The sequence below is a fragment of the Natator depressus genome, chromosome 6 (assembly GCF_965152275.1).
Source record: "Natator depressus isolate rNatDep1 chromosome 6, rNatDep2.hap1, whole genome shotgun sequence".
Classification (NCBI taxonomy): Eukaryota; Metazoa; Chordata; order Testudines; family Cheloniidae; genus Natator; species Natator depressus.
The window spans coordinates 97,952,877-97,976,523 of NC_134239.1; the positions used below are offsets into that span (position 1 = coordinate 97,952,877).

At 41.9% G+C, this 23,647-nt stretch overlaps 1 protein-coding gene across 1 annotated transcript in view; it reads right to left on the reverse strand.

Moving 5' to 3' along the window:
- GALC (galactosylceramidase) overlaps positions 1 to 23,647 on the reverse strand; it is a 60,541-nt gene that overhangs the window by 34,027 nt on the left and 2,867 nt on the right. Inside the window, exons 3-7 of the mRNA XM_074956076.1 lie at positions 20,686 to 20,749; positions 17,911 to 18,024; positions 15,138 to 15,277; positions 13,804 to 13,842; positions 2,862 to 2,992 (exon numbers count right to left, since the gene is read on the reverse strand). Of these exons, the coding sequence (XP_074812177.1) occupies positions 2,862 to 2,992; positions 13,804 to 13,842; positions 15,138 to 15,277; positions 17,911 to 18,024; positions 20,686 to 20,749 (488 nt within the window). The remainder of the gene's footprint in view (positions 1 to 2,861; positions 2,993 to 13,803; positions 13,843 to 15,137; positions 15,278 to 17,910; positions 18,025 to 20,685; positions 20,750 to 23,647) is intronic.

Here is a 23,647-nt window from a genome sequence, read left to right on the forward strand (position 1 = left end):
AGTGCCTTGAACTCCTTCCTATCGCGCTCCTGGAGGGAGTCCTCAAACTTGGGCAGGGAGCCCCACAGATTGAATTTGTACCGGCCCAGGAGAGCCTGATGGTCTGCCACTCGTAACTGGAAGCTCGAAGACGAATACATTTTCCTTCCGAAAGAGTCCAGTCTCCAAGAGTCTTTGTTCTTTGGGGTCGGGGCTGGCTGACCCTGCCGTTCCCTGTGGCTGACCAACTCAACCACCAGGGAGCTGGGCCCAGGTGGGTATACAAGTACTCATGCCCCTTAGTGGGTATAAAGTACTTGCATTCTGCCTTCTTAGAAATGGGGGCCAATGAGGCCGGTGTTTGCCACAGGGCATTTGAAATCTTAGCCACCCCTTCCTGGAGGGGCAAAGCCACCCTTCCTGGTGCCGACGAGGACAGCACAGTAAACAGGGAGTCTGAGGGCTCCTCCATCTCCTCTGCCTGGAGGTGGAGGCTTGCTGCCACCCTCTTTAAAAGTTCTTGATGGACCCTGAAGTCCTCCTGCGGGGCGGAGGAGGGCAGGGCCGCAAACGCCTCCTCCAGGCGGGGCGAGGAGGCCAGTGCAGTGCTCTGGGTATCAGCTGGCACTGGAGGGTCCACCACCTGGTCAGACTCCAGACACGGTGCCGAGGACATACATCCCACTGACTCCTCTCTCGGGTGTCTGGAGAGGGAGGCCAATGATGCTTCCGAAGCTCCAGCCACCGAGCGAGCTCCCACTGGGGGCTGCGCTGGAGGCCATTGTGCCCACTGGTACCATTGGGCCGGCCATGACGCTTGGTGCCAGCTGTTCGATGGGCCATGCCAGCCAACCCGAAGGATGGCTACGAATGGAGGCCAGGCTGGTGTAAGATCTGCTGCTGTCTCTGAACCGGGAGGAGTGGCGGTGCCAGGATCTACGTCAGCCATGGGACCGCAATCTCGACATGGAGGACCGGTACCGACGGTAACAGCTGCTCCGCGAACGGCCTCAACGGGTGGACCCGTGATGGTGAGATGCCGGTGATCAATGCCCAGGGCTGCGATGTCTTGGCGGAGACTTGGAGTGGGAGTCCGAGCAGGAACGGCATCGACAACCATGCTGTGACCAACTGCAGTACCCCTTCCAAGATGAGGACCGTTGGCGATGCCTGCCGCAGTCCCGTCAATATTCGCTCCTTGAGGACGAGCGGTGCCAAGAGTCCCGGCCAGATGGAACCCAGACAGACAGTCTGGTCGGCGTCAAGGGTGATCCACATAGATTCTGCCCCAAATGGTCGCTGGGCGGTGAATGGTGTCAGGAACGTTCCCCTCGACCGAGGCCAGTACCGGGCCAGAGGCGACTGCGGAGATCCCAGCGGCGACTTGCCTCTGGAGCTTGGGGCCGACATCAGCGGTGCTCCAGGCACCAGCATGGACATAACGTCCCAGGCCGCCTGGAGGGCTTCAGGCGTGGACGGCATCTGGACATCCGGAAAGGCCTGTTCCGAAGGGGCCAGGCTACTCTGCTCAACGTGAGTTGGAGGCCTGGGGCCTGGTGGGGATCGAGGACTGCCTGACATGGGCCTAGCCTCTGTCCCAGACTTCCCATGGTGCCGCTGCGAAGAGGGAGTCTTTCTGGCCCTCTTGGCGCGCCCTGTGGACAGGGATCAGTGCCGACTGGTCGATGGCACCAGTGGGTTGCCATGTGCCGACGCCATGGTGCCGGGTACCGGTTCGGAGCGGCGTGCTGGATCGGGGTCAGCACCGACTCCATCAGGATGGCCCGGAGCCTAATGTCCCTTTCTCTTTTGGTCTGAGGCTTAAACGACTTGCAAATCTTGCACCTTTCGCTGATATAGGTTTCTCCCAAACAGCACAAACAGTTTGCATGCGGGTCACTTCTTGGCATAGAACGCCTACAAGAGCTACGAGACTTAAACCCCAGGGTGCGGGGCATGCCCCGGCCCACTGACTAACTAACTAACTTAGGTAACCTATTTCCCCTTGGTTTTTCCTAACCCGCCCCCCCCCCCCGACGTTCTTGTTAAACCCTGGATTTGTGCTGGAAATGGCCCACCTTGATTATCATACACATTGTAAGGAGAGTGATCACTTTAGATAAGCTATTACCAGCAGGAGAGTGGGGTGGGAGGAAGTATTTTTTTCATGCTTTGTGTGTATATAAAAAGATCTTCTACACTTTCCACAGTATGCATCCGATGAAGTGAGCTGTAGCTCATGAAAGCTTATGCTCAAATAAATTGGTTAGTCTCTAAGGTGCCACAAGTACTCCTTTTCTTTTTGCGAATATAGACTAACAAGGCTGTTACTCTTAAACCAGTAATGAGACTCAGCAGATTAATTGAATCAAGCTTTGCTAGTTGAATCACAGCTGAAGTCATAAGGCTCAATTCACACTATGGTCTATGACAGTTTTTGCCAGCGTAGACCCTAGAAGAAACCAGCCATAGCAGCATATTTGCAAGAGGGTGGCATCAAAGCATGTTCCGTGCACCAACTGTAGGAGTTCCAAGCAGCCCCCAAAATAGGCAGGGCTAGCCAGAGAAGGGGCCTGGCTCTCTGACTGAACCGACTGGGCATATAACTGTCAGCAGATTTTAAGGCTAAGTCCACTCAGGTGGAAAACTCCGATGGAATTTGAAAGGAGCCAGGCTAGCACATGATGCTGTAATGATCACCTCCCTACACCCGGAGTAAATTATTTAGCAGGAAAGGTTAAGGTATCAAACCTTTGGTGAGAGCTTAGCAAAGCCAAAGCTCCCAGCAAACTCTACTTCTCTGAAGTTACATAAGAGAAGTACATGATCAGAGCAGGCTACCAAGGAAGCAGCTTCATAAAAAAGAAAAAAGAGTGACCTACCCTATGATATCGACCACTTGATGGAGCTCAGAGTCGATCATCATGAAAAAGGAAATTGGCTCCCACAGGTTATCACTGGCTATGATCCTCACCCGCTGCAGACTTCGTTTATCCAAGGTGTACCTTAAGAGCTTTTTTAAGAGAAAAGAGAAAGAAAAAAAAAGTTGTGTCATACTGGCACAGATCCAGGTTTGGAACAGAAAGCGGCTTTGCTTGGTTACCAAATGAACTTTTTACAGTTTTTAAAAAATTATCTTCCTTTTACACCTCCATACAGAACAGTTATGTCAAGAGTATACTTAGCAAAAAGAATGTCAACCATAAGCTGGTGATCAAAATAGACAACATGTTCTTCTATCATGTCAAGCCCCAAAGTTCAGTTAGTCCAAGATTGCACAGTACATAAGGGAGGTATGGAAAATGAAAAACATTTGATTCTCATTTTCTTACATACATGCAGAGTGTAGATAAAGTTCGACAAGGCAAAGGCAACTACATTTCATGACAGAGAGTCTATTTGCAGATCAGTAACTTACAAAATGTCAGTAGTTTGAGTGTGCAGTTACAAAGAATACAGACAGAAAAGCATGGACAAGTCTGATCCAAAAGATATACAACATTTCTGAACATAAAGCAAATATTTCATAATAAAACACAATGAAGAACTGCATCACCAGCGGACCGTTTCAGTTTAAAAACTGAAGCTACAGAACACAGATAAGGTTTACAGTCCACATTGGGGGTATGCAAGGAATTACTCTTATGGAAGTTTTTGTTTCAGAAACAAAGCAAGCTGCTATCAGATAATACTGTACTTGTTAAAGTCATATTTAGATGACTAAGGAGTAAGCACTTTCCAGGACATTCTATTGTTTACATGATACACACATATAACTTGCTGCCTTCAAAACTACTGTACCATTAACATCATATTAGAGTCACGAACACAAAAACTCCAAATACGGAAAATCTAAAAGCAGATGTTTCTCCTGCAACACTAATTCATCCATTTCGCATAGCATTTATTTTGTGGTACATATTAAACATCATGACAGGACTAAAGTTTGACAAGAAAAACAGGTACAGAAAATGCTACATGCAGAGAGCCAAAGACAGCTTAGTTACACCTTTGTAATGATCAGAATCTGAACCAGTATACCGCAGGACAGAGCTAACAGCAGATATCAGATTAAGGTTTACTGACTTTTCAGTTCTTATTTTCTCAGCCTTAATGTGATGATATTGCTTCTCATGCACATCACAAAACTAGCAAAGTAGAATGTTGAACACTACAATCTCTTGAATTGGCTTCCTTCAAACTTGGATTATTTTATGTCTCAACATAAAATGTAAATAAACCCAGATTGAACTGTCTAGCCTCCGTTCTTTTTGAGCTATGCAAACACGAAAATTCTGATTTACAGGAAAGGTTGCATGGTCCAGAAAGGAAAACAAGAGTTCATTAGCAGGAATTTCCAAAGTTCTACCCTAGCTCTGCCACTGATCCAGCATGTGATCTTGGGCAAGTCACTTCACTTCAGTCTGAGTTTCTCCAACTGTAGCAGGGATAGTAATAGCTGCCTACCTCACAGGAAGCAAGGCGGGAATTAGCTAGACATTATCTTCAGACTAGACATGGCCTTTGAGATCACTATTAAGAAGCTACTATCTTGGATATACCATCACCTCATACAAGCAGGAGTCAGGATATCAAACAAATCCCTTGTTTCCAGGAGGGCCATTCAATTATGGGTCATTCTCAAAGACTCTTGGTTCCCACTAAATTGCAAACTATATCTAATGAAAGACTATTGTCATCAACAAACCAAGTTACTATGATCATAGCTAAAATCCCTCCTCAACAGCAACTTTTTTCTCACTGATGACAATTCATACCATGATATTGGGTGACTTGTGTCCTCTGAGAGAAGACCAGAACCTGAAGCATCATTATCTCCCCTACAGAACACCAAGGGCCATGAGGCGTTGCCATTGACTTCTAAGGGGCAGGCTTAATTGTGCACAGATTTCTAAAGAGCATGATCATCACAGACCATAATTTAGAATCATAGAATATCAGGGTTGGAAGGGACCTCAGTAGGTCATCTAGTCCAACCGCTGTTGAAAGCAGGACCAATCCCGAACTAAACCATCCTAGCCAGGGCTCTGTCAAGCCTGACCTTAAAAACCTCTAAGGAAGGAGATTCTACCCCATCTCTAGGTAACCCATTCCAGTGCTTCACCACCCTCCTAGTGAAAAAGTTTTTCCTAATATCCAACCTAGACCTCCCCCACTGCAACTTGAGACCATTACTCCTTATTCTATCATCTGGTACCACTGAGAGCAGCCTAGATCCATTCCCTTTCAGGTAGTTGAAAGCAGCTATCAAATCCCCCCTCATTCTTCTCTTCTGCAGACTAAATAATCCCAGTTCCCTCAGCCTCTCCTCATAAGCCATGTGCTCCAGCCCCCTAATCATTTTTGTTGCCCTCCGCTGGACTCTTTCCCATTTTTCCACATCCTTCTTGTAGTGTGGGGTCCAAAACTGGACACAGTACTCCAGATGAGGCTTCACCAATGTTGAATAGAGGGGAATGATCAGGTCCCTCGATCCGCTGGCAATGCTCCTACTTAAACAAATGCCGTTAGCCTTCTTGGCAACAAGGGCACACTGTTGACTCATATCCAGCTTCTTGTCCACTGTAACCCCTCGGACCTTTTCTGCAGAACTGCTGCCTAGCCACTCAGTCCCTAGGCTGTAGCAGTGCATGGGATTCTTCCCTCCGAAGTGCAGGACTCTGCACTTGTCCTTGTTGAACCTCATCAGATTTCTTTTGGCCCAATCCTCTAATTTGTCTAGGGCCCTCTGTATCCTATCCCTACCCTCCAGTATCTACCACTCCTCCCAGTTTAGAGCCATCTGCAAACTTGCTGAGGGTGCAATCCACACCATCCTCCAGATCATTTATGAAGATATTGAACAAAACCGGCCCCAGGACCAACCCTTGGGGCACTCCACTTGATACTAGCTGCCAACTAGACATGGAGCCATTGATACCTGTTAAGCCCGACAATCTAGCCAGCTTTCTATCCACCTTATAGTCTATTTATCCAGCCTATAGTTCTTTAACTTGCTGGCAAGAATACTACAGGAGCCCATATCTAAAGCTTTTCTAAATTCAAGGAATAACACGTCCACTGCTTTCCCCTCATCCACAGAGCCAGTTATCTCATCATATTTGAGCCAACGCTTTTTAAAAATCAGATTGGAGACAAGAAAACTTTTTCAATGACAAGAAATAGCTCTCACTTCCTGATATATATTCACATTATCCAATGGGCAACATTTAAAATTAACTCCTAGTTACAAAAATACATAATTAAGTTTATCTAAGTTTCTTATGCTCACTGTATGTACTTATAGAATAAGGATCAGAAGAGACATCCTAGAATGCCCTCAACATTTTATATTTGTTTTATTAGCATATGAAGCAGGGGCTCCCTGTTGACTGAGTTTGCCCTTTGGAAACATGGCAAAAAATGTAAGCCTGAAACATGACACACATTGTGGGAGACTGCTGAAAAAATAGTAAGTACCTTTGATTTTTGTAAAAACGAGGAGTCCTTGTGGCACCTTAGAAACTAAAATTTATTTGGGCATAAGCTTTCATGGGCTATACCCCACTTCATCAGATGCATGGAGTGGAAAATACAGTAGGCAGGTATAAATACACAGCACATGAAAAGATGGGAGTTGCCTTACCAAGTGGGGGGTCAGTGCTAACAAGAACATCTAAGGTGGCTGTGTAACAGGACTGGTCAGAGGAGATTACACAAGGTGAATAATGGCTAAGGAATTATAAGAATTTTAGGGGACAGAAAAGGAAAGGACAGAATATAGAAATGCAGAGAATGAAGCAAATTTGGCTCGAGACTGGACATGGGGAGAGATGTAGAGGTTAGTTGAAAGACAAGACACAGATGACTATAGGACATAAAACTCACCGCTACTGGCACTCTTGTTGACAGTGTCAAACAGAGGCCAAAGATTTAATAAGCCTAAAACCGAACTACCCTCCATTATCCTCAATCAGTTAGGCCTATTGGTAGGTCATAGTCTAAAACTTGTGTTGTCTCTGCTTATCTTGTGGATATACAGAGGACTTCAGTTTTCAAATGTATTATCCAGAAACTTTCATAAACAAAGTCACATCTAAAAGTAAAAAATATCCTTTAAAGCACTGTGACTTGCAGATTTTGAAGTTTTACCTACACTATACAAGTTATAAAGGACAAAAGTTTCCTATGTAACAACTAACTCCATGTCATATGTTGAATATTCTCAGGATTACATTTTTAAAGCACCATATCCCAGATATGTTGAGCTTCTGAATGTTAACTGTTGGAAAGCTACTTTCGTTATAAAGTCTCCATTCTCAGGTAGCATGGCGCTGCACTATAGAAAGAGCACATATAGCAATTCAATGGAGACTCCTTCCACTCACTTGAAGATTAGTTTATATAAGCTCTTTAAAGAATTTCTTGCAAAATCTTATGGACAGATAAAGTGGAGAGTAACTGGAATAAAACAGTAGTATGTGGGACTATTTCTTCCCCTGAAGAAGCTGCAATATTCCTGGGATTACACAGCAACAGAAGTCCAGCCTAGAAATACAAATAGCTGATAAGCAGCCAGTCCTAAAATATAAAAACTATCAGTAACTAGACCATCAGTGAGAAAGATCGTGACTCATTCAATAGCTTAGAACAGTATTATGGATGACCAGTGTTTACAGAACAGGTGACCTTCACTAAAACAGATTCACACAACTGTAGAATAACTTTCAGCCAGCGATTCCAAAGTAAATCTTCCTAAAATTCTGGGGAGTTTTCCTTTTCTGAACATAGGGAAGTAATTCAATTAGAGTAACTAATCTAACTTCACATGCTAAAAACGGAGCATAATGAAACATTAAGCAATTCTAATCAAACTGATCTGTACTGTATCTAACTCAAGGTTTCAAACACACAGGAGGATATTAGACCAAAAAGCAATAATATGTATCCAGTAAGTGTTTCAACAGGCAAGCACACAACAGAGAGTCTATACACGTCATGTATTTTCCAAGTGATCGGGAATGCAAGGTGGGTGCTCTGCCAGATGCCGAAGAACTTCTATCAGCGGGGTGCCAGAACAATTTTTATACTGGGGGTGCTGAGAGCCATTGAACCAAACTCTGAACCCTGTATATAATGGAAACCACTTCAAGCCGGGGGTGCAGCAGCACCCCCCACATCCCTAGTTCCAGCACCTATGTCTATCAGTGTCTGTTTGGCATTTCTAAGGTGACAAACCAAAGACCATTCTCAAACTTGCCAGTCAATCATTCTTGAACATTGCTGTGATACTCACTACGGGTCTCAATTCTGCACTCATTGAAGTCAATGTCAAAACTCCTACTGATTTTAACGGTTGCAGGATCAGGCCTTGAAAGAGTTATCAATTAATATTACCCCTATGGAAAAGTCCTATGCAATTTAACAGGGGTGAAGCCAATAGGATTCTATATAGGTTTTTAGAGTAGCTTCTAGAATTTAACAAAGAATAAATTCCTTTTTCTAGGTTGTTTAAACCATACTATACAGTTCTTTAGCAGGGATGCAAGTCTTATAACGTTGTCTGAGATGGTTAAAAAACAAGAAAAGTTACAGAATTTAATGGAAAATAGGACTTTTCCTCAAGGGTAGAAAACATTTCCCAAAAGCATATTTTGAACTTGTAATCAGGAGTTTTCATGCCAGAAACCTGATTCTAAAGCTTACACTCCTAATTAGGATTATTCATTCCTCAGCTTACAGAAGTTGTTGATAAGGTGCACTCAGTTTTAGATAAGAAAAAAAGTTTTTTCCTGGCTAATACAGCGTGTGGAGTATAGTGTGATACAGAAGTTTTATCTGCATGAATCAGGTGAGGCTGCATTACTCACGAGAGCAAAAGCCATAAGGGAGGTCATTCCAAGTTCATGTCGATAAAAATCTTTAACAGTATATCACACCATCACCTATCCTGAATGTGCTACACGTTATAGAAAAAAATATTTTGAATGTTTTTAATCCCTCCAAATGTAAAGCCAGACTTCATTAGTAACTGCATTCCTTCTGAGCTCTGCACATTTGAAACACAGAAAATGACACATACAACATGGCACATTTAAAAGTCAGATCTCAGATCTTTCATGGGCTAGAGTAAGCACTAGGAATCTTCTCTAATAATTGGTACAGCACTTCCATTTCAAGCCCTGAAGTGTTGTTGCAAGATACCAGATCATAAATCTCTACCTCAGCAAAGATGGAATATTACCAATTCAGCGGTGTAATTTTTTTTCAGCAAGAGGAGGGGAGTGAAGCCAGAAGAACACTATTTCTGTGACAACTGGACTTTTAAATATGATAGCTGATTTAAGGACATGTCTACAATGCCCAGAAGTTCGGACTAAGGAGGGTGCAAACAGCAGTGCACACCAACCTGTGCAGTAACTTCTCCATGTAGATGCTGCAGGTGCGAATTTAAAGGTCAAAGATGCTGATTTGAAACATCAGAATAAGTACCAGGGACACAGAATGGTGGGCAAAATGAGTAGCATGGTAAATATAATGATATCACCATGTGAGTATCATATATTCCTTACAGAAAAGATGTTAATAATCCTGTTATTTGTAACTACTTATCCCAGAGATTGTTAAACCTCTGATTATTTTTTTTTTTAATATATGAGTTACACTGTCCTGCCTCCTTACTTTTGTTTTCTACTTAACGATATAAGTAGAGGGAAGGGAAGGAGGGAAGATGAATAACATGACTGCCTTCAAAACACACTTAGCAGGATCACAGAGAATTTAAGTTTATACTAACATACTTCCAAATTCCCTGTTATGGCTGGCATATATCGGTGATGACAATGAAATATTTTTTAAATGGCTGACAAGCAAAAAGAACCATTCTAAGGCAGGTGCAACACCACACAGAACAGAGAGAGTAGATTTCTTGAATGATAAGCATCTGAACTCCTAGAGCTAATTTTTTCCTTATCACTCAAAAAAAAAAATCTACTCCCAATTCAACACCTTTTTTTTTTTTTTTTTTTTCAAAGCTAGAAGGAAGGAATGCTGCACTAAAAAAATTTGAAATTTGCCGCTCTAGTCTGGCAGGGGGCAGGGCTGGCTAAGGGGGAGATAGGGTCTTGCAGCCTGCACCAGCGCTCCTGCCATCAGGGGGCTAGTGAGTGCCGCAGTGGGGCAGCGGGTGGGAGAGTGGGTCTGTGGATAGATGGGGGGGCAAATGGAGCAATTTACCCCGGGCCCCTCAGGGGCCCCCCACGAGAATTTTCAGGGGCTCCCACGAAAGTTTTCGGCAGCATTTCTGCGGCGGGTTCTTCAGTGCCGCCGAACACACCCAGAGTGAAGGAATCGCTGCTGCCTCTTCTGCTCCGGGTCTTCGGCAGCAATTCAGCAGCGGGGGCTCCTCCTGCTCCATGTCTTCGGCGAAGTGCCCCAAAGACCCGGAGTGGAAGGACCCCTGCTGCCGAAGACCCCAGGCCCCTGAATCCTCTGGGCGGCCCTGGGGGGCAGCTCTGGGAACTAGGGGTTTGCCCCGGGTTTTAGGTGGGGTTCCATTCCTGGCCCTCCTTCTTGGGTCTTGGCTGCTGGCCCCCTGGGCGCTCCGCTCCTGGGCCTGCTGCTGGGGGTCCCAGGTGCTGGCCAGCCGCGGGTCCTGGCCCCATGTCACAGCAGCAGGGTCCAGCTGTTCATCCCACGCTCAGGGCTCCACTCCTGGCCCCAGTCTGGGCATAGGGGACTGTGGGCAGTTTTAGGGTGGCGGATGCTGTGGCTCTCAGCCTGAGGCCCACAATGATAAACAATTTGAGGACCACTGGTTTAAGGGATAATACCAAATGCATATCATGGGGACAGATTCTGCCAACCTTATTTACTTTTAGGACTTTAATAGGACTATTTTGAGTAAGGTACCATTCAAGGTGAGCAAGGCTGGCAGAATCTGGTCCAAAATTTGGAGGGTCTAGGAAGCCAAGCTACTAAAACAGTGACAGAACTAAACTGCAGCTGCATTAGTTTATTCTGGCACGTGGTAGGATTACGGCCTATTCATAAGAATTAAATACCCACTTGGAAGTAGAGACAAAATCCTCTCTTCTCCTGGCAGATCAGGCAAAATCCAGCATATAGGGACAAGACATTTGTTTAAGGAATGCTTTACCCAATCAGAGCCTATCCACTAACCAATAAGGAGCTGCAAATGTAAGGCTAGTATATGGTACAGTAAAAATCCTCCTCCTCAATGGATGACACTGTACCTAAAGACTTAATCCCAACAGATGTTGAGTATCCTCAACTCCTATTAAATTAAATGGCAATGGATGGCACTCAGCACCTTGCAGGATCGTGCCCTTTGTTTTCCAAGAGTAAGCAGTGCTCTATATAAGCCAACCCCCACTCCTGAGCAAAGAGCAGATAGTTTCCTCCTTAAGGAGGAAAGTGATGTAGACTAACGTGATCTACCCTATCAGTGGGGCCAGGTTTAGACTTAGTTAACTAAAATACTCTGTGGTTTCAGAGTAAACCGACATCATTTTTCTAATAATAGGAGTATTGGATAACCAAATCTAGCTCATAAGAACTCACATGTAGTTAGGCCAAGTTACAAGTCAAACAATTCAATCGGCCACAAAGCTTTTCCAGAAAACTGCCTCAAAGACTGCAAGTCTGTACTGCTGAATAGAGGCCCTTATTGCTGAAGTACCAGGTTAGCTTTGCTAAGATTTAAAATTGTATGGCAAGCAAAGGTGGAATCTGAAAAATGGAATGTTTTCTGTATAACAGAAGCGAGTGAACATGAAGAACACAGAGAAATAAATGTTAACTTTCTGAACACAGACAAATTTCTTAAGACATATGGAAGTCGGAAAACAACATTAAAAAAATCCCACACAGTTTCTATAATAAATTATCTATCCAATTGTTTAGGCTCAATATAGTGAATGAAACCCAACAATATTAAGATTTACCAATAAATACATTAGAACTATTGGCTTGACTCAGTTCTAATATAATCATGTGTAGAAAAAACTTCAAAAACTCTATGGCAAACAAAGATCTATAGCAGTTCTATAATTAATAGAGTAATCTAGTTTGGGATCCAATCCTTGTTCACTTCTCTGGGAAATTCAATGTCACTCCACAGATAATACAATTCGGTATTAAATTTAAAATTAATTTTTCGCTTATTTCCGAAAGATTAAGATGCAACAAAAAGAACTGAATTTAAGGTAGAAACAGTTTCTTTGCCTTAATAAAATTCCACTTTAACGTTACATGCCCTACTGCACATCTTCTGTCAACAGTAAGTGTTTTTGGTTTTGAGTCACCATCAAGGCCTTGTCACGTGAAGTGCTGAGCTACTTCAACTTGCCTTTATTTTAAATGGGTGTTGAAGAAGCTTGGCCTCTTGCAGAATTTATCTTTGAAAGTGGTAATGTAGTTCCTGTGATTAGGTATCATGGGTATTTGTGAGAAAACTTCCAGTTCAACTATGACAAATAGAATTAAACATACTCTGCATTTCATTAAGAACTTATAATTGGTACCATAAAGAGAACCTTATATGAGTTCTGTGGTAGTAAGATAAAGGATGATGTTATCATTCCTAGGGGAAGTGCTGTAGATTTTCAACTGGTTCCAGTTGGCAACTAGGTTTTGGAACAATGCAACATGTCTACGGGGCTACAGGCCCTTCAGTAGCAGCCAGCAGAAATCAATAGTGACCAGGCTGAAGGATCCTAATGGTGTCTACTGGAGTTTCCATTAGAGATGAGAGTTCCATATGTAGGGTGACCAGATGTCCCGATTTTATAGGGATAGTCCCGAAATTTGAGGCTCTTACATAGGCACCTATTACCCCCCACCCTCTGTCCCGATTTTTCATACTTGCTGTCTGGTCAGCCTATCCATATGAAACTTCCTCACATGAGAGCATTACCATCCACAATTTAAGGTGATACTGTCCTGACTTCAAAGCAATTTTATTCAGCCAATTAAATTCAAAGAGAGGGATCTGACCCTGAAAGCACTTCACACTAGAACCACTATGGGTGACAACAGAAGTTCAGTGGGCCGTGTATTTGCAGGCAGAGCCCTGCAGTGGGACTGGGATCCCACAGGTCCTGCAGGACCCACTGCCATAATAGTGGGAGCAGGTAAAATGTACTTTATTGCGGGTGGGTTGGGGGCCTGGGGAGGAGAAACAGACTGCAGTAATTTTTGGAAAAACACACTAAATCTCCTGTCAGTTTGTCAAAAATATAATTTCAGCAATGTAAAGCAATTTTTTTAAATAAAGATTTTAATACTTAAATTTAAGCAGGAGATTTAATAGACATCAAATCTCTTTCTACCAGGAGTTAAAGTATTTTTTACATGGTTTAAGAAAAATTTGTTTTATTCTTTTAGTGTTAACAATTGTGTCTGAATTCCATTTATATATAAAACCAACCGTGGTTTGAGGTTTTGTTTTTTTGGTGGGGGGGGGGCTGTAGTTTTTAGTAGCATGGGGAAATCTGTCTCTTGCAGGATTTGTGGGATCTAAGGTTTTTGGGAGTGGGAACAGGATAAACAAGAAACAATGCAGGAGCAGGATGGGAGTGGGTATTGCAGGGCAGGACAGGAGCGGGATTAAAAAATAGTCCCGCGCAGGGCTCTACTTGCAGAATTGGACCCTAACTCAGTCAATTTCAGAAAAGTTGATCATCCTACATACAACTGCCAAAACACTATTTTTAAGTTTCAAAAGTCATTTACACATACTGATAACATAAAGTAGCACTGTACATAAAATTAATATGGGAAAGAGATAAAATCATTACATACCTTGATATATTTGCTACTAAATGACCTTTCATTCCATACCTATGGAACAGAACATAAACAGCAATTTCAAAAATAAATGTATTAGTCTGAAGAGTAAAATGAATCACGTCAATACAAAAAAAGGAAAGTTTTAATCTGTAAAATTATACAGCCACTATTGTAACTGAATTCTGTGGCTTTAGATTCTTGTGTAAGGAGAGAGCAACTCCACTTGTTTTTGTTATTGGCTTTAAAGGCGGCAGCTTTAAATAAAGTTCAAAGGCCCCTAGACATAACTACCTAACTTCCTTCTGAAAAGGAATAACTTGCCTATTAGTAGATTTCTACATTTACACAAGCCTATGACTGCAGGTTTGAACTTGAATGTTCTAACATAACTGGACTCATTTTAGAAGATCCATCAAAACACATGCATTGAAAAGGCTTCTGAAATGCATCATATATTAAGAAAACAATTGATGGTATCTAATCTGCACCACATGTGCAGCAAGACTAAAGGGAAGAAGAGGTGGCTATGAAATCATTAAAACGGCTTACTGACAATGAGTTTCTCTTGCTCAAAACAGCCTTCGCTATTTCCCCATTTTTAAGATGCCATAACCAAAGGGTTCTACCACACAAAATATCACAGTAACACCAAGAGCATATGGTCTATAGAAATGAAGCTTCCACTCAGAAGTAGTTTTAGTGAATATAGTGAATGAAACCAAGTCCTGTAACGTGGGTGAAATTCCATTGAAATCGGAGGCAAAGTCCCCAGATCTCAGGTGATCTGCCACTTTCCTTCATTCTAGCTATAAGAAAGTTTCTGTTTAAATGAGAAATAAACAGCACAGTCCCTCTACTCTCCTACAGACACATGCACCTCAGGATCATGTAGTTTATCACAAGCTAAGGGTGAACTTGTATGTTGTTGTTCCTTTGCAAAATATTGTCAGCACATCACTGTATTAAAAAGGTTATATAATCTAGGTTTGGAAAGTTCTCAAACCTCACTTAATACATTTTGAGTTACTATCTATGTACTTCAAGCTGAACAAGACAAAGTCAGACATTCATTTTATACAGTTTAGAGTATGGAACCCGCAAATGTTGAAAATCAGCATTGCACCCATTAATAATTGCAAAACAGTGCCAGCCCATGTGACTTCTGCCTGCTCCACCAGAAACCAGAGGCAAACATAAGGCTCTGGATATGGAATGATTTGTTAACTGGCTGCCACAGAGCGATTGGGAGATGGAGGGGGAAATCAAAATCAGGGGCTAACAACGAACAATTATGAAACAGACAGACAAACAAACAAACAGAAATTTGAGATGTGTACTTTACTGACCCCAATATAATCAATGTCCAAATTGTGATACTGCTTGGCGCCTAGAATCCAGGAAACAATATAGTGAACAGTGACATCCACATGATTATAGGGCCAGTTCTGACCCCTCCCTATCCATCCAGGAAATGCCCAAGGTAACCCTACAAGAGAAAAATCAAAAGAGAAGGACAGTTAATTAGGCGCACTGCGTACATCAGTAAGAAACAAGAGCAAGCCACCGCCGATATTAACTGAAAGATGTAAGGAAAGATCCTTCCTGCAAATCAGTGTAGTTCCATTGACTTCAATGAAATTATGCTTTATTTACACTAGCTGAGAATTGAGCATAAGCTGTACATCCTTAGTGAAATCTCTCCACCTAAGACTATCTTTAGGCAATGACAATCATCTACCCAACATCTCACCCCTGACTGGCTCAAATGATGGGTTACATCAAGGATAGTGGGTCCCGGTCCCCAGCCCCAGAACTGCAGGATCAAGCAATACATTCTGTTATATCTAAACACAAGAGTCTGATCCTGCTCACCATGGGCTTTTAGCCCACTGTAGTGAATGGGACTAATCTCTCAAGTAAGGCAAGCAGAATTTGGTCCTATTTTAATTCTTGTACTATAATTGGTCTGTTTCCTTTTTAACGGATTATTTTAAAAAGAAAAAAAACAAAAAAAAAAAAAAATCTGCTTCCAAAGGTTCTGTGGGCTCTTCAGGACAGGGACTGTCTTTTACTCTGTTTATACAACACAATGGATTTCTGATCCTCGTTTGGAGCCTCTAGACCCTCCCACAGTAATCTAGTTCATGCCCCTTGCAGTGATGCACCGTTAAATTTCCCTAAGGGAGGAAGACCTCCATCATTCACTCATTCTTAATATACAAAGATGGTTCTCTCCAAATATTCCTGACTATAAACTATTAAGCAACACTAAACTACAAAACAGCATAATTCATGATGTAGGCAACTTTTCCAGTCAGAACTGAGACAGTGCAGATGGTTCAGGGGGCAGAGAAGACAGTGTGATAATTTATGCAGGTGAAGAAATGCACTAGAGCAAGGGGTTTCTCTACTGCTGGAAGTAGTTTTGGGATTCACCGCATAATATTCAATTGTTTTAGCAAAAGATAAACTCAAGTTTTGTGCAGTTACACAGAACAGGTGTGAAAGTAAATCAGTGATCGAACAGGAGGGAGACAGCACAGAGACTGGTGTGCAAGAACTCAAATGTTTCAGCCATTAAGAAGATTAAAATAGCAAATATGTTAACACTTAAAGACTATAGACTTGCTGTAAACCTGTGCTTGAAGAGATTTTCCTATTATATGGATATGCAATCTTATTTTGGCAACACTTATTTTGCAATATGAATGTTCATACTGAGTTTATCAAACAGGAAACTTATAAACTGAATAAATAAATAGTGCAGACATAAATTACAGTACACCCTCGCTATAATGAACCTTTGGGGATCCAAGCCATTTGTTTGGTATAGCTAGGGATTCGTTACAACGAGGGATGGGGGACAGCTTTGCCGACCCTGGTTCCACAGCTGGAACTGACAGCACTCCTCCAGCCCCGGGGCCTTGGTGACAGGGAAACAGCTCCTCCTCCAGCTGTTCCTGTACTTTTTAGGGCAACTTTGGTGTGAGCATAATAGTGGCGCAGTGGAAAAGTGGACCTAACAGCTCTCCAGCAAGTTCTGTAGTTAAGGCGCTTTGATGAAGTAGATTAGAAAGTCCACAGCAACCTCCAGTAAATTTGACAATGAAGTTTTTTACTGAATTATATTATTCATTTTCATATACAAATATAGGGTTTCTTCATTATTTTTATATTAAATTCAATGTAATTTACTCTGCCTCTAAGACTCTAATTTTCAAGTTGCCACAGACTAACTGGATTAAACATGTGTCAGAGGGGAAGCCGGAGGTTTTTGACAATGAAGTAAGGAATTCTGGGGTCATTTGGCACATGGGAGGTGGGTTTGGAATTATGGAATTAGCACATGAGCTTGGTAACTCAGACACCCACTCCAAATCACTGCATTGGTTAAATGTTCTGTTCAGGTTTGGAACATTTTCTTTGCAAACCATAGAAGAATAGAAAGTTTAAATGGCATCTTCTATTTTGGAACACATTTCAGTGGCAACAGGTAGATTCCACAGCTGTAGATACAGGGCTCTGACTTGAACTGAACAGAACAGTGAAGGCCTCACAGAACTTGTCTACCCATTTGAGGTGAAAATCGAAGTCAAAGCACATTTGCTTGAGCTAGTTTTTGAAAGCATTTGATAGAAGTCTGAAGGGAATAAATAGAGTCCTGGAAGATATGAAAAGTTAGTTTATTGTGTGTAGGATTAGAAAAGACTCCTCCTAAAAAGGGTATCTGGGAAAAAGGAAGAATGAGCATGCATAATGTAGGAGATTCTTAGTCTTGAATTTATTGTCTCTAGCCTTTGGATCTCACACTGTGACACTCTTATACTGACTGTTTTAGTTTAATTATTTAGGCCAAACGTAAATATCACCCAGCACTGTGGGGGGAAAACCCACCAAACACAAGGCATTGTCACAATAAAACCTTACAAAATTCACACAATAATATTCTTTACAAGGAGAGGTAAGGCAAATTGGCTAAACTCTGACTGTACACTGGCTAATGTGACAAAGAATACTTTGCTTCATTAAAGCTAAGGAGCCAATTAAGAATGAGTCAGGTATGAAATAGTGTTTGAAAACAGGAAGACAACAGAACATTGAGAAAACCCAAGTCCTTACCAATCAATTTAATGTTGGGGTTTCTCTTTTTAGCTTCTTTCATTAGCCACCACTCATAGCCCCGGAAATAATTCTCATCATTTTCATAGTGCATGTGGGAGGGTTCAGTACCATCTACAGAGGAAATAACAAAGATACCTCACAAATTGTTTTCTGTGTCATGACAAATTCCTATGTATCTTAGAGGGTTTTTTTATATTGCTCATCACCATAATATCTAGGCACATACCGCAAGCACAGTTCATGCATTCTTTGAAGTAAATTTGAAAGCAAAGTGAGCAATGGAAGCCAACATGAAAGACTAGCCATCCCTCCCTCCAAGAGTACATCACCTCTGCAAGTGGAGGTGTGATTGCAGCACATGTAGACATACCCCCGCTAGCTTTAATCTATTTAGTGCGAGTACTGACAGCAGTGAAGCCACAGGCAGCACGGGCTAGCTGCCTAAGTACGTACCAAGAGTCCTGGGTTGGCTTCTACAGCCCATGCTGCTGCACTTGCACTGCTATTGGTACTTATGCTGGCTAAATTAAAGCTAATCAAGTACGTCTGTACATGTTGCAATTACACCTCTGATTACAGTGCAGATGTTAGGCTGTCTATACTTAGAGTTGCATGTAGAATATAAGCACTACACACGTAGTTACACGCCACAGTGAAAGGCAGGCTACGTCCACACTTGTCACTGTGGCGTGTAGCTACACATGGCAGCAAAATGCTCCAGCAGCAGGGAAAGACTCTGGGAGCTAACTGCTGCCAGAACCTTTCACTGAAGTGAGAAAATGCTCCAGCACAGGGGAGCTGCCATATCCTTTCCCCACAATTTTCCCCTGTCAGAGACTAACTGTGACAGGGAAAGGCTCAGCCAGCGTGGAGGCAGCAAGACACTACACTGCTGAAAACAGTAGTGTTGATTTGGGAAGCAGAGCTTGAGCGTGTAGACTGTATACCCTGGGGGTTCAGTTGTGTAAAGCAATACTCTACAAAGCTGCAGTTCACTGTCTACACTGCTATTTATATCCATGCTAGCTGGATGTGCAGTGTCTGTATTCTACTTGCCACCATAAGTGTAGACAGCCTATGTCTCTTGACCATGATCAAGTACAGTATCCGTTTAACATTAATATGAAAATATGTTTTCTGTCAAAGGGACTATACCTTATCCTTGCCGAAGGATTGATCTGATTATCTAGTAGATCTTTTACATCCCCAATTACTGTGATGCTAAGTCTACCTTCAATATTATTTTGGGCCAAGGAATCACTGCATGAACATCACCACAGCAGTATCAGGAGGGGAAAAAAATATTTTCACCATCATGCAAGGACTCTGAACTGATAAACAACAGACAGCATGGCACAGACTACTGCGTGTTTAATTCTTGGCGGCAAGAGAAACACAAAGGGAGGGAAAAGGAGGAAACTTGTTATGAAACCAAGAGTTCAGTTAAAACTACACGATGATATAATAATGAAAAGTTCCCTTTCATATAAGATTTAGACTAGTATTACTGTGGGGTTTCTCTACTGCTGGAAGTAGTTTTGGGATTCACCACATAATATTCAATTGTTTTAGCAAAAGATAAACGCAAGTTTTGTGCAGTTACACACTGAACACCACTGCACATGCAAGTCAGATAATCAGCAAACCATTAGGATTTGAACACTTTAAAATTGTGGCAGTGATAGGGGAGGATAGTTCTCCCCATTAGAGGGATAATGGCAAATCTCATTTTTTAGAGGATGCCCAGAAACTACAGTGATGTGTGTATTAGACATAGACTGAGTATGCAAGCACATACAGGACTGTGAGCCAAGAACTCCCGAGTTCCAATCCTGGTTCTAACACAGACCAAGGCCAAGGGCAAGTCCCTTCATCTCTGTACCTCAGTTTCCTCATCTGAAAACTGAGACACTACTTACCTACTTATTAGGACTAAATAATGTTAGTATAGTATTTTCAAGAAGAAGAGCTATATATGTCTGTGGACACTCATGAGTCCACTTTTTCTGCCAGCAATGTACTGACTAAATCGCTGTTGAACACCAATGAATTCCTGTACTTAAAATAATATTCTTCCTGTCAAAAAAGTGGACTTCTAGACTTTCAGGACTGTAGGTGCCAGAGTATTAATGTTTAATGCTCAGAATCTAGTCAGTAATAGTCGCACTTGCACACCTCACCAGAGCTATCAAAAAGTCTGAAAATGGAGCATTAAGACAGATAACACTCATAACAATCAAACCCAATTAACACACGGCTGATCTTTAAGAAAATCATTTTCTGTGATATAGGCAAGTGTGACTTCAAATAAGGAAGCAGAACAAAGAACTATCTTGTTCTAAGTAAGGTTTATATCTAGTTCACACAGCAGAGCTGACACTTGAGAAACACTAAAGCTATTCAATATTATGGCTAGAACCCTACAATACATCTCACTAGCACAATTTCCCCGTCCATTGGGAACAGGTATTATTTTGTTCTAGAATACACCACACTAAGTAACAGTCTGTACCACAGTTCTCATGTAAAAGAAAACCCTTCCCACACCGATTCGAGAAATGGTGCTAGAACCCTGCTAGCAGAAAACATTTTTAGACATGGTAGTGCAGTTCCAAGCGTATCAGAGAGTTTTGCTATTTCAAATGAGGTGAAATGTTCATCACAATGTTTATCACTAAACTGGTAGTATTTCATCTATTGCATCGCCACACCATTTGAAGTGAAGAATGATCTGCATAAAAACAGTAAGCCCAGTCCCCCAAGAATTAATACCTGTTGACTGTCCATCACCACCGATCTCTACTTTGAGAATATGCAAAGAGGCACCAAAATTTGGCTTTAAAAAAAAGGAGAAAAAATATCAATGAATACACAATATAAGCAGAAGAATGTCCAACTAAAAAGTGCATCACCATCAACTTCATCACATTTCTATCTGAATATTTTACCCATTATTATTACAATCACCTACGATTAATGCTACTGAAAGATCAGAGGGAAAAGCTATTCCGCTTTTTCCAGTTTATTTATTTTGTGCAATTGAGAGTACTTGGTTTCTCGTCAGTTTCACTGCCTCTCCTGTAGCTATTAGTATGTTTCCCTGTTTGCATGAATCTTTAGCACAACAAAGTTAACAAAATAGGAAGAGGTCAAGGTAAAGCCAAAAAATTTGTACGGCAGTCCAGAGGCTGATGTAGGACAATACTATTTTAAGTTGACTAGATTTCAAAATGACCATATTCCTTCTAAAAACTAAAAAGGTTTACAAGTTTGAGGGTTGGTACGGATGTAATTACATCAATTTAGACACTGATATAGTTAAAGCAGTACAGCCTTCTAAATGGACAGTTTCAGGAGTATAAAGGTGCTCTTATCTCAACAATTCAGAACCATAACTGATTAACTTCTGTAGTGGGTAAAGTAACTTCTACATATAAGAGGTCGTATGCTACATTCCCATAACCAGTGTAAAAAGGGCCAAAAAGACCATTTTCCAGATGACTGAGTGCACAGAAGGCAAAGGCAGCTACATCATGTATCTTCCACACTTCCCATCAAAAACCTCCATGGCTACTTCTCTCTCTCTAACACAGAAACTATGCTCTACAGGGCTGAAGCCAAGGGAACAGCTATTTGAAAGTGGTATGTTGCCCTCTCAGGACACAGCACAAGTTATTATTGAGCAACAACTACTCCTACCTGGCATTTAGGGCCTGTCTGCACAGCTTTGGTACTGCTGTAACTATATCAGTGCAGACATTGATATAGTTTAAGTGGTACAGATCTCTAAATGGATAGCTTTACAGGTATAAAAGTGTTTTACTGGTTGATCTAAAGAATTCAGAACCATACCTAAGTAAACTTGCATCCTAGGCAAACCTTAGGATATTAACTCTATTAAAATGGAACAATTTTAGCAAGCTAGAGAGCAAGGATACTCTGCAATTGCCAACTAAAATGTATAGTAATTTTCAGAAGTCATGAAGTATACATACTTTTGCACTCTGATTCAATATTGCCTTCAGGATTTACTACCCACAATAGATATGATCACCTCAACCCTTCACTTTATCCACCTTTAAACTAGAAAAAAAAAAACCTTCTAATTCTAGCCCAATATCCCAAAATATTTAATCATTAGCTATTTCAGAATAGCAATAAGGGGGAATCTCAGTAATTGCTATTTCCAAAATTAATTAAACTCCCAACAGAAACAACAAGATGTTGATTAGCCTATATTAGGGTTATTACCAAGAGGAAGTACCCTCAAATTGTTTAGTCATTTCAGTATAATTAGTTGTTTCCTCTTAACTTAACAAGGGTGTTTACTCTTGGCAGCTACTACACCTTGGAGTAACAAGACTTGATTGTTCAGCCTCAGAATTTAGGTTCCAGAAACAGTTATCACCACACAAACAGGACATACCTTCAAGTTACTGTATTACTAACCATAATTAAGGCTACATTTATGTCACAGAGGTCATGGAATCCGTGACTTCCTGAGACCTCCTTGACATTCTCTGTTTCAGCCCCAGGGACTGCAGGAGTCTGGAGCTGACAGCTAGGGAGGCCCTGGCAAGGTTCTAGCAGGGACAAGGGGCCTGGGCAAAGTTCCAGCCACAGGTGACAGACTCCAGAGGGGGCCCTCCTCAGGGTTCCAGTGACAAGGAACAGCTTCACATGGGGTGGGGGACAAAGGGGATGCCTTGGATGAGCGGCTGGGGTGTCCCATTTTCTCTTTGGGAAATATGGTCACCCTGCAGCTCCCAGGTGCCGTGGGCGGAAGGGGAACCCCACAGCTCCCAGCCACCACATTGGTAGGGGAACCATGGAGCTGCAGCAACAAAAGTCAGACAGGTCACGGCTTCTGTGAATTTTTGTTTATTGCCCGTGACCTGTCTCACTTTTACTAAAAATAACCATGACAAAATATTAGCCTTAACCATAATATCTTGCATTTAGACAGGATTGCAAAGCATGCTGCAGAACTGGGCCAGTATTCACTGTTTTACACATAGAGACAGTTGGTCTAATTGAAGTTAAGATCCCAATCCTGCAAACACTAATGAACATGCTTAACTTTACGCACAAGTAGTTCCTTTGCAGTCAACAAGACTATTTACGTGCATAGAAGCAAGCGCACACATGTTTGCAGGGTCAGGACCTAAGTGACTTGCCCAAAGTTAAATCAAGTCAGTCAATGACAGAGCCAGAATTAGAATACAGATTTCCTATATCAATCATCAATAAGAATTCTGTTTATTAATTTTATTTTTGAGGGGTAGTTACTTTTAGCAATTTTTGCAGTCTACATAGATGTCCAAAAATCCCGGAGGTGGGGGATAGAAGGGACTTTGTATATACTGTAATGAGTAATTTTTTGTAATGTTCCCAAGTGCACTTTCACATCGGACTGTTTCAAACAGCACTATGGTAAAGTTAAATAGGAAGCCTTTAGTGCACACCAACAGATTCTATATTTACCAATTAACATGCAGCACATTAGCATGCTTTAGAAATCACAGGCCCACAGTCTGCATTATTTCTCTGTGTAGACAAGTGCTTAGATACAAATAACCATTTCTGGAGTTGATTGGATGAACACTTATTTCATATTTTTACATCGGGAATGTTTATCAATTAAAAAACAAACATCATAAGCCCTACTTATCAGCTAAAAGACAGCAAAATATTGTTTGCAATCACAGTTATAGGTCAATTAATAAATTAGCAC